The 12097-nt window shown below is 47.4% G+C and overlaps 1 protein-coding gene across 3 annotated transcripts in view; it reads right to left on the bottom strand.

Annotated features, from left to right (window-relative positions):
• Positions 1 to 3225: 3225 nt before the first annotated feature.
• Positions 3226 to 12097, bottom strand: part of C26H10orf90 (chromosome 26 C10orf90 homolog) — a 247412-nt gene continuing 238540 nt past the window's right edge. For all 3 annotated transcript variants that reach the window (XM_027529074.1, XM_027529076.1, XM_027529077.1), the window contains 3 exons: positions 8415 to 8478; positions 4191 to 4290; positions 3226 to 4102 (listed from right to left, as the gene is read on the bottom strand). In XM_027529074.1, the coding sequence (XP_027384875.1) occupies positions 4064 to 4102; positions 4191 to 4290; positions 8415 to 8478 (203 nt within the window). In that variant the 3' untranslated portion in view covers positions 3226 to 4063. The remainder of the gene's footprint in view (positions 4103 to 4190; positions 4291 to 8414; positions 8479 to 12097) is intronic.

The following is a 12097-nucleotide window of genomic DNA, read 5'->3' as shown; positions in this document are numbered from 1 at the left end:
TAGAGAAGCAAGAAAAAGGGGAAGAATTTCAACGCCTCCCCTGCTACACACCCCAGACAACTACCTCAGACAGTCTCTTGGGGTCCCAGGATCAGAACTCTGCCTGAGGCGGCCAACGGGACTTGAAAGAAACCCTCCATTCTGGGGGCGACGAGCCAACACTGTCGCTACGCTCCATGTGGAGAAAACATTTGCGTGGAGGCGCCTGCTTCCCCAGCAGCCTGCTGGTGGGGAGATGGAATCTCAGGGAAGTTTCTGACAGCCTGTGCTCCAGAGAAGTGGGGGACATCATGTCCCCATGAGACAGAGAAGGCTGGAAAGACTTCCTACGTGTTTTGGTCCATGGGGTGACTGGTTCAGCCCCGTGACAGCCGATCCCAAAAGGTTTCTATTTAGCTAGACATTCATGGGTTGTGATCAAGTATTGATGAAAGTGCAAATGCCCTGAGCTCTCTCACGGAGAACCATCTGCTGATGGACTCATTTTAATCACTTTACAGATCATTTCCTTTGCTTTTAATGCACACGCCAACACTCTCACACAAAGCCACAGTGAATCTTTTTTTTTTTTTTTCCATCACTCTCCTTAACCCAGAACCCGCCTGTCTCTGCTGTCTGAGACCCTCCGGTGGGGCGAGGTGACTGCACGTCTCCTTCTCTTGTTCTGCCTCTGACTTGCCTCACGTTCAGACTGTCAGCCACTTGGTACAGTGAGACCAGGTCCACGAGCTGAGATTTTTATACCAGCAAGTGCTGACGTGGGAGAACTTCAGAAGGAAGAGGATTTTCAGCCGCTCTTCAACCATTGGTTGTTTCACAAATAGTTCTTTCAATGAGAAGCGTTTCATCTGAGCAAGCATTTGCTGACTCACCCCAAGAGCACATACCTTCCAGGAAGTTGGGTTGGCAACAGACGCTGGCTAAAAAAACCCAGGCAATTGTTTTTCCATTATTCCATTACCAGCTGGCAGAGAGGACACATCACCAAAATAGGAGTGTCTCCTTCGACGTGAAGGCACGGAGACCGCAGCAAGGCGGCCTGGTGCCGTGACCGTCTGCTCTGTCATCTCAAATGGTTCCAAATGTTGTCTGGTCCAAACTCATGAATATCAGCCACGGAACCTCTGCTCCTGCAGCCTGCTTTATCACTAAAGGATCGTTGCGTGCCAGAACCCAAACATGCTCAGATGCAAAGAAATCAGCTCCAGGACTGGATGTGAATACTGAAGTTATGATGATGATGCATCCTATTATAATTTCAAAGTCTAGTCTTTCCCTAAGTCAGATGTTAATAAGAGAATCTAGCACATGGTGACCAATTCCTGACAGAGCTATAGGGATGGCTAATAGGATTCAGGCCTTTACTTCCACATTTATTCTATTAATAATATTATTATATTTCTGTGATGACCTCATTATAACAGAAATGCTGGATATTTGAAACTCACTCATCAGTATCGGGCTTCCCTGGTAGCCCAGATGGTAAAGAATCCACATGCAAAGAGGGAGACTTGGGTTCAATCCCTGGGTTGGGAAGATCCACTGGAGAAGGGAATGGCTACCCACTCCAGTATCCTTGCCTGGAGAATTCCCTTGGACAGAGGAACCTGGTGGGCTACAGTCCATGGGCTGGGGTCACAAAGAGTTGGACACGACTGAGCGACTAAGCACATCATTGGAAAAGACCCTGATGCTGGGAAGGATTGAAGGCAGGAGGAGAGTGGGATGACAGAGGATGAGATGGTTGGATGGCATCACCAACTTGATAGACATGAGTTTGAGCAAGCTCTGGGATTTGGAGATGGACAGGGAAGCCTGTGTGTTGCAGTCCATGGGGTCACAAAGAATTGGACACAACTGAGCAACTGAACTGAACTGAAGCACATCAGCATTAAAAAACAGCTATAATCACGGAAAAAAGAAATTAGTTGAGCAGAAACTAAAACTTAACTTGCAGCCTTGTCCTGAGCTGGCTGTCCAGAGGAAAGCAAAGCTCAATAGACATCATAAATTCCTACCCACTACTTACCTCAAGCACCTTAGTTAAGAACTGTCCTCAGGAATACATAACTCAGTGGCATTTAATCTCAAGTGGGCTTTTATTTATTCTTTAGATTTTAAGATTTGACATCAGGTTTGCAAAGGTAGGAAGCCCTTTCTGGGCATTTTTGAAAGTTGGCTGTACCCAGGCACTCTGAGATATTTAGATATTAACTGACACAAATCCACTTTTTAGAAAGTGTCACAGAACAGTCCAGAAGTGGTTTGGCCCTGAATTTAAATTATTGGTTAGGAAAAGTATTGGAAATTCTCTGAAGATATTAAAGAAAAACAAGTAGAAGCTGTGACAAGATAGCTACCTATGAAACACTGTCCTAAACTAATACCACGCATTTGATGAAAAATTTTTTTGTTAAAAAGCATTAAAAATGTAAACAGAAATTCAACATTGCATTCTAGAAGAGGCCTCATACCTCATACGTTCACAAACACCAAATTAACCTTAAGGGCAAGCGTAACCATGCTGTCAAAACTGTTTCTAAGAATGAGAAGAGCTTGAGAAAATACAAAGCCTGCAAAGCATCCAGTGTATATGACTGATTTTTGCTGTAGCAACACCTGCAGATTCGACAGTCTTGATGGTGCGTCTTCTCAGCACCAAGCTGAGGGACTAAGAGATGACCAACTGGTGGCCTTGTGCTCAGGGTTTCTCAGGACTCTCTACTTCCACGTCTATGTGGAGATGACAAGAAACACTCCGGCTGTTCACTCTGGGCCAGACCTCCTTCTAAGCGCTCCACTCACACTGGCCCATTCCCGTAGAAAACTGAAGGAGAAGGTGCTGTAACAATCTTCGTTTAATGGACAGAGATGAGCAGACTGAAGCAAGTGAAGTAACTAGCCATGCCAGCTCTTAATCATCCTACACGGCCGTATGCACCCTTCCTTGCCTTCTCTGTTAAAGTGGATCCAGGCCCTTGAAATGTTTTCCCTCTGCCCGCTCCCACGATGCCAGGCTTTGCCAGCAGAGGGAGCAGGAGAGAGACTGCAGGAGGAGAAGGGACCCGGCCATCAGGAAGCTCAAGGGCCCTTACCTGGTGGCTCGATGGTCAGGTGGTGGTGGACCAGGAGCAGGTCAGAGGTCCCCCCGGAACTTGGCAGCGTTTCTGAGCACCCCCTGCACTAGCTGCTTGGTTCATAATACAGAACGCAGGACGGGGCAACAATGTTTGTATAGTTGCATTTATTTCCATTTTTGGTAAAACTATTGTTCTTCACTCCCTAAACACATTTATAGATAATGGACATTGTAAGGGCTTGGAGGAACAAACGGCAGAGTTGGAGCCATCAGGCCATTTTCAGCCATGCAGCTCTTTTGGTTGGGGGGTGGCTTGCCCAAAACACTGATGTGACCTACAACCCCTTTCCAGCCAATTCTGCCCTCGTGACTTCCGTGGATATAGACTCTTTTGCTGAATGAAGACAGGTGCTAGGAGTGGGGTAGGGGTGGTAGGGGCGGCTAAACAAGTCCGCAGTCTCTGACAGAGCAGCCGCCTAGCTCCAAAGTCACCTCCAGTATTAATGGTACAGACATCCAGAGGGGTTTCAAACACACTGTGCGATGGTCCAAAATCTGGAGTTTGCAGAACTGGCAGAAGTTGGGAATGGTATTTTTAAAGTGATGTATTTAGGTCCTAGAAATTCAATGAAAAAGAAAAAAAAAAAAGCCAGTCCCCAGGGATCTAAGCCCGTGAGCGCATAGAAGGCCTTTGTGCCTGGTGGAAATGGTGGGAGTACACATCAGAAGAAAGGACTGTATCAGGTGGGTTCCATGGGGTTGATTACCCCACTGCAGTCTGAAGACCCATTTCCTCAAGGGTTATCATTTCTGCTTGGTTAAGGTCAGCAACTCAGGAAGCTATGCTTTGCTTTATGAAAAAAAAAAACACATCAGAAGTAAAATAAGTGTTTCACGTCATGAAGATATGGTTAAGTTTAATGGTTTATCCAGCGTTTGAAGTCATCCCAGGTCCAGGTAGAGGGTCGGTGGGGCAGCCCGTGGTTACACCGCGTTCCTTTGAAGGAGCTGGTCCAGTAATTGCTGGGGAAGCAGAGACAGAGACATCAAGTTCAGACTCAGCATCTGGGCGCCACACACACGTCACCCCTGCAGGCGGCCGGGCCGTTACCTTTTTGAAGACCTCGGCCCGGAGTCTGTTACTCTGTAAGATCACCCTTTTCTTTTGTTCCTCTTTTTTCTTCCTAACTTCCGGCAAGTTATTATAGATTCTGAAACAAATTGAGAAAACATTTTGAAATGGTAGCGAGACAGCGGGCGTCTGCCGTGGCTCTGCCTCCTGTCTTGTCAGCAGGCGCTTACATTTCAAAGGGCAGATCAGCTGGCTCTGGACCACCCCACGTCTCTGAGACCCCTAGACCTGGGGCTCCCCTGTCTGTCTGCAGACAGGGCTGCCCAGGCGGGGGCCATGCAGTAGATGGGGCCCCACCCAGGGCAGAGCTGGAGGAGCCAGGGATTTCTTTAGAAGTCAGGTTTCTTTCTCTCCACCCCTTGTGATAATTGACCACTTGCTTGTAAAATGAGAGATGCCAGGCCTACTGCTTTGGCCACTCTGAGTGTACACGTGTGTGTGTGTGTGTGTGTGTGCATGCTCAGTCAGTCGTGTCCAACTCTTTGTGACCCCACAGACTGTACCCCACCAGCCTCCTCTGTCCATGGGATTTCCCAGGCAAGCATACTGGAGTGGGTTGCCATTTCCTCTTCCAGGGGATCTTCCCAACTCAGGGATCAAACCTGTGTCTCCTGCAACTCCTGTATTGGCAGGTGGATTCTCTACCATCTGAGCCACCTGGGAAGCCCCCTGAGTGTAAACCTACTTTTTACCAAATACTTTTTTTGCCTCTCAGCTTTTGTCTTCCTATGCCTTGGAAAAGGAGCGGCGAATCTATGAACGTAGCTGGGGTCATATTGGAGCAGCCCACAGATAAAATGTGCGTGTCTGCCTCTTCACCTACTGCATTCCTAAGGAAGATGTTTCCAAACTCATCTTAGGCATAAGTATCACACGTTTGTCCTGGTGCAAAATCAGGAGCTTCCAGGACACCAGCAGGGCCTAGGGGGCCTCCTTCTGGACCCTTCCTTCTTACTTCCCTACAGAGACTGCGTATGTACTGATGCAAACAAGATTTTGGCTGGCATCCATGGACAGAGAGGGGACACTGCAGCCTGAGCTTTGAGGATGCTGTATCGGTGACATGTGGCTGAACATCTCTTTTATTTTCCCTCATGTTTGAAAGCCCAACAAAATTTAACATGTTCCCCAATTAAAATAATAATTACAAAGTATGGAAAGATTGATGATGGCAACATTAGCAAGATGTCGTCTTGGTTAATGGCTATTAGGCTAATCATCTTTTTTACGAGTTTATCTTTTGAAATTATCTTTTTACTGAATATACAGCTGATTTACAGTATGGCTGTGGTCAGTATAGCTGATCTATGGTGCTGTGTTAGTTTCAGGTGTACAGCAGTGATTTAGCTTATACATGTATGTGTATTCTTTTTCAGATAGGTTATTAAAAAGTACTGAGTCCATTTCCTGGTGCTGCACAGTAGGTCCTTGGTGATTATCTGTTTTACACACAGCAGTATGTATGTGTTAGCCCCCAACTCCCAATTCATCCTTCCCCCACCCTTTCCCCAGGTAAGCACACGTTTCTTTGCTAAGTCTGTGGGTCTATTTCTGTTTTGCAGATAAGTTTATTTACATCATTATTTTTTAGAATCCACGTATACGTGGCTTTCATCACATGACACTTGTCTGACCTGCTTCACGTAGTGTGATCATCTCTAGGTCCATCCATGTTGCGGCAAATGGCACGATTTCGTTCTTTTTTATGGCTGAGTAATATTCCATCGTATGTATGTTTCATATCTTGATCCATTCATCTGTTGATGTACACTGAGGTATCTTTCATGTCTTGGCTATGGTGGATAGTGCTGCTGTGAACATTGGGGTGCATGTACCTCTTCAAATACAGTTTTCTCTGGGTATATGTCCAGGAATGGGCTTGCAGGATCATATGGTAGCTCTATTGTCCGTTTTTTAAGGATCCTCCTTTTTACTGTTCTCCATAGGAGCTATATCGATTTATATTCCCACCAACAAAGTGTAGGAGGGTCCCTTACTAGTCTAATCATCTGACAGGAATTCCCCAGGTAGCCCTCACACCGGGTGGAAGACACGTACAGTGTCCTGTTATGGGAGTGAGGAACCCAGGCCCAGCGAGGTCAGGAGGCCAGTGACATCCCTCAGCTGGTGAATGAGGAGCTGGGAGCCCAGCCTTGGTCTGCTTGACTTCTTGCCACACTGGCCCCCAGTCACACAGCATAAAGTAACCCAGGCACTGCCTACACCCATCAGAGTGCCTGGCACAGAGGGCATCACATGGTATGAATTAATGAGTGCACACATGACTGCCAAGCCCAGGAGCTGTTCGAGAAGGAACCAGGAGAAGGCCGTCAGGATCAGTAGGAAAGATGACATGTCCCAAAGCTCCCCAGTGGAAATCCTCCTGCACCCATACAGACACATCGTCCCCATCTTAACCATCTGACCATGTGGGGTGTTCAGGATAAAAATTCCTAGGCCTCAATCCTGGAGCTTCTTCTACAGTATTTTCTTAAAAGAACATCCTTAACAAATTGTGGTTAATTTATGCAATGGACCACTCTGCATCAGCTAAGAAAGTCATCCATATCTTCTGACATAGAAAGACCCCACAGACATAAAGTAAAAGAAGCAAGCTACAGAAAGATAATACATAGCATGATCCCATTTATGGTCAAAAATTAGACAATTGTATATGTAACAAGTAAATGTCTGTTTTCAGGCAGAGAGAAAGGCCTGGAAGGGTATAAAGGATGCCAATACCTATGGTGTCTCTGGAGGCAGGACAAGGTTGGGGAAATGGGGTAGGAGAGGGGATAGCTGGTCATGAGTGACTTCAGTTCTCTCTCCTGTGCTTGAAATTTTAAAATAAAGTGCAATTTAGTAACATAATTAATAACAAAGAACATGAAAGAAAAGAAAGCTCCATTATAATTCTATGGGGGAGTGAAGTCCGAGAGCCGAGGTCTGAGTCCACTTAGGGGAGACCACAGCGTAGATGCCTCACTGACTGTATCCAAGGAGCCCCAGCTTCCAGCCAGGGAAGTCATGACGGGGGACACAGTACCACTGATCCTCTCGGAGGCTGTTCTGTCTTCAGTAAGATGACAGGACAATGCTCTGTCCGCAGATGCCGCTTTGAGAGCTAGCATTTTAATTTCAAGCCTCCACAATAGTGGCTTTGGGCTTAGGGACCAGGAGGGGACCATTTGGCTGAATTTTCCACTAAATTGAAAGAGGAATACTTTGAGCATGAGGTATACACGGCTTCATACTTCTGAAACAGCAGGTCTTGACCCCCAGTGGCCCTTTCAAACGCCCAGTTAGAACACTGTGAAGCCGGTGGTTAATGGAAGGGTTCCCCTCCTCCTCACTGACACTTTTTTTTTTTAAATTCACAGAGAGGTTCCCTACAGATAATCAAAGCTGGCTAATGATCATGGAAACAATATAATCATGGGAAAAGCAGAGATTTTGTGCCTGGAGTGGGGAGAAATGTACTCTTCCTATTTCAATGGTTTCTCTGAGTTGCCCTATCAGTTTGGTTTAATTATTATAATTCCCCCTAGTGCCAGATACTTTATTATAAACTAATGACATGTTACTTGCATGAACTTGGCGAACTCTGCCGGGTTATTACGTGTGGATTGGGAGGCCCGAGCTCGGGAAGAATGGCAGTCTTTGTGTACTGGTGAGAAAGAGGGGGCGTCCAGAACTGCAACCAGCCAAGCAGGACATGGAGAGCTTGCGGCAGCCGGGCGCCAAGAAGGCCAGCTTGTGGTCCTCTGCGGCTCCGTGGCCCCCTCACACTGTCCACCTCCAGGCCTGGAAGCTTTCCTGAAGGCCCGGAGACCCAGCTCCTCCCCCTCTTATGAAATTACCTGCGAAGGTGCACAGTGACAAACGGCACCTGCCCAGAGCAATGGCAGGAACATGCAGAAGCATTTCTGTTGAGTCTGGGGATCTCTTAGAGACCAATTAGCGGACTGGTTCAGAACTCAAGACCTACCGCCTTCCTAAGGGTTTTCCAAGAACGACATCAACATTCAGAGGTGCAATTCGGCAACTGCGCTCCTTTGGGCCAGCTTTTCAAATTCACGGCTGAGAAGACCTCAGAGCTCAAACACGGACCTAGAAGTGGTGGCCCCGCTGGGCAGAGCCTGCATCCAGCAAGCCACCCCTCCTTCCCGCACTTTTTCGACCTCACACAATAGAACCAAGTACCTTTTAGACCGCATGTGCATCTCCTTCTCTGAAATGTACCTTTCTTTGGGTTTGAACAAGTTATCTGAAAAAAAAAAAAAAGGAAAGATGATTAATTTCAGAAGGTACAGATATGCACTTATCTAGAAAAACATCATGGCAGGCTTGCTTGACTCTCTGTTATCCGTCCTTAATCTAAGATCAGCCTGTTATAAACACAGCAGGACTCAGTAGACACATACCACAAATGATTGTATTAAAATTGACAAGCTACAGGTTGGCCTTGACAACAGTCAAATACAGCATGAAGTTCAAGGTTAGCTCTAACAGACTTCAGGGGCAGTGACTCCTTTGCAGGCTTCATTGAGCAATAAAGAGTCACAGTTTACTGGGGTTGTGCCAGGGTAGCACAAAAACGTGTTTCAGCGTCACCCTGGGTGTGGGGCTGGGGAGGTGGTCATCCCATCTACAAAACAATCCCACTAGGTCTCGGTGCCTCTGAGAACACTGAGAGCAGGAGCTTTCACTCACAAGTGCCGTCTCCCTCATGGATGGCCAGCCTCGACTCCCTTTCTAAGGGGGAAGAATTCGTCCTTTCCAAGGTCAGAAAACATAACGGAAAGCAACGTAACAGTAACATCTGTCTAGCGTCCTTTGAGAAAGTGCCCAGTGGCTACACATCACCGAGTCTGGAACGTCTTTTAATGAGAGTACACATTGCTAATTGCAAGGATGTGTACAGATGGCACTCATAAAAATGGTCTGCATTTTTTTTTTAGAAAGAAAAAAAATAGTGAGTACCCTTTTGATACAACTCTGAGATTCCTGAGAGACTCTTGGCCCTATAGATTAGCCAAGAGTCTGGCACCCCAAAATGCTCCTGGGGTGCTTGCTGCATGGGGATGCATCTCAGTGGCTATCACACAAACTGCCCGGAACACCTGGATAGTAACCAGCACACCAGCCTTCACTCGGCAGAAGTAGGTGGTGACTCAGCATCCTTTAGTCACGAAACTAAGGCAGGCTCCTGGCATCCCCAGCCAAGACCCCACCAGGCTTCAATCAGTCTCCCCACCTGGGCCTGTTCCCTGTATTCAACACTCCAGCGGAGCCACTTCAGATACCCCAAGCTTGAGAATGTGCAGAATTTTTCAAGAATATACAAGAAGGCAGACCAGAGGCGAGGATATGAAGAAGTCTTTTCCTGTCTGGGGAACAACAACACAGCTGTGATTTACAATATGGAAATGGCACAGTGGCTGAGCTTGTCTTCTGTCTGGTTATAAACATAAAAGATGGTACCGTTACTCAACCTCAAAGACAAGATTCAAAGGAGAAACAAGAGAAAGGAGAAAGAAATCAGAAGAATGTTCACAGTGAAGGGGAAACATCCCCAGTGTTTGGAAAGGCATTGGGCCATGTGAACCAGGAGAGTCAACCTCACCACGAGGACTCTGATCTGCCAAGACACCTCCCAGTGCCCACCCTCCCCTCTCCATCTAGACAGGGCCAGGCCAGAACCCAAGACCTCAGGAAGAGCCCAGCAGCATTCCAAAGAAATGGGGGTGTTGCCAGGGCAGTCAGGGTCTCAGGCGAGCAAACATGTGTCTGCCTACAGACTCCCACTCCAGCAGAAGGAGCCGCCTGCAGACTTAGACTCCAGTCTGAACCAGCATTCCTCAGGAGCGACTCAGGATGAGGGAGAGGCTGGTGTGGACCGAGGCAGGGGCCCCAGGGGGATAGAAAGGCTATGAACGGCCTGTAAAACACTTAAAAATCTCAGCTTAATTGCATGTGGTCTCCCCGCAGATATTAGCTCTGTTTTTGTTTTGGTTCAGTTTGATTTATTTCTTTTGAGTGCCTGATACCACAGTGAAGCTTTGGTCTCATTTCCAAGAGGAAACACAAGTGAATGTGAGTCCTGGGTACCTCCTCGGTTTTCTTTTCTGAACCCTTCTCCGCCTGCTGTGCCTCAGCACAAGTTTAAATTCTGGGCCCAGCAGCTGACGTAGGCAAAACAAGCAGATCTGCGTCCAGGAGTGCAGACCCCAGCCGGCAGGCTCCAGCCCACGCCTTGCGCTGGTCGCTGTTGACTTTGAGTTTTCCTAACAGCACCAGGCTCATCGGATAAGCAATGGAGGCTTTCAGGATGCAAGGGAAGACAGGAAAAGAACAAAATTCTGCCTCCCTGGAGGAAGTGGTTTGAAATAAATCATCATGCGTTGTAATGGCTCCTGACCTCACTAGAGCAAAAAAAGAAAAAAGCACGTTTGGCACGTTGAGAGGGAAGGTGGCCGGAAGAAGGCGGGGGCAGTGTGGCGCCAGAGGGTCAGCACTGCTAGTGATAATAACTGCTAGCATTTATTGGGTCTCAATAGGTCTTCACACCAACCCTGTGATGTGCTCGTAATTTTTGCATTTCAGGGACAGAAAATCAAAGTTCAAGGGGCCAAGGGTCCCCTGCTCTGGGTCATCAGTGAATGAGTGAGTGACAGAGCTGGGTTTCAGTCCAAACCAGTCTGTCCAGCCCTGCCCACACACACCCTCAATCTCAGAACGTGGTCACCAACCTGTGGTTTCAGAATCCATCTTTTGGGAGCCCTGACACATGCTGGTCAATTTCCCAGGCATCATTCCAAAATTTCTTTCTCTTCCCCCTTCCTCCTACACTGAAGGAGCAAGGACTATGCTTCCAGGGAATGCTCAGAAGAAAAAAGCACTGATAAGATCTTGCCACCATGAGACTTCATGATTGAGGGAGAAGCTGGATAAGGAACAGATCAGCTACAAAGTATCAGGTGAATGTTGTGATGAAAATGAATCCTGGCCACTTGGTCAAGTGGGTCCTGGGGGTGGTTAGGAAGGTCCCTTGGGGAGGATATATGTTACTATGACCCTAATGAGCTGGCTGCCCGAGCCAGTAGAGGGAAGAGTGAGGAAGGATCAGGGGGCCATGGTCCCTTCAGTGCTAGGAAGGAGGGCGTGAGAAGGCAGGTGGGGAACAGAGGTGAGAGCAAAGACCGCTGTGGTTCTCCACCCAGGCCACACTCTACCACCGCCGGCAGAGTCTGACCGTGATTCCCACGCATGGGCACTGGCATCTACACCAGAATCTCCCATGGTTCTAGTGGGCACCGTGTAATAGGGAAGAACACATCTGACTCTGTATTAGGTTCGTTTCATCAGCCTTTGTATTCTACTGCTTTTGCTTTAAGAATGTTTCCCAAAGCCTGAAATATACAGGAGAGCCCTCTGTCAAGGTTCTGACTTTTAAGGGTGTAACACTCTTCCATTCATATAGAGATGAAAAGTTGCAAAGCAGAAAATAACATTTGTCCTGTTGGAGGTTTACAGGAACCTCATGACACCTGCGAGAACAAAGGATTCCCACACCAAGAAGTTTGCCAAAGCCAACACGTCCCTCACTCACCATGCCTTTAGAAAAGCTTTGCTGAAACCCTTAGGGGAGTTTGGACTTTTCAGGGGCACGAGCCACCCATTTTCCTTATATGGCCCTCCAGTAAACCTTTCTCTGCTCCAGACCCCTGTATTTTGGGTATTGTTGGGCCACACTATGTGTTGGGCATACACACTGGCATTTGGTAACTGTTGGAGGTAGGAACCATCCTTGTTGGGTTTTGCAAGTCTATTAAGGAGAATTTCAAGTCTGTTAAGTGTTCCTTCAGAGTAAGAGACAGAGACCC

This window comes from Bos indicus x Bos taurus, chromosome 26, assembly GCF_003369695.1.
Source record: "Bos indicus x Bos taurus breed Angus x Brahman F1 hybrid chromosome 26, Bos_hybrid_MaternalHap_v2.0, whole genome shotgun sequence".
Classification (NCBI taxonomy): Eukaryota; Metazoa; Chordata; class Mammalia; order Artiodactyla; family Bovidae; genus Bos; species Bos indicus x Bos taurus.
The sequence above is the reverse complement of the archived record's forward strand: the minus strand, read 5'-3'. Positions and strand labels throughout refer to the sequence as shown.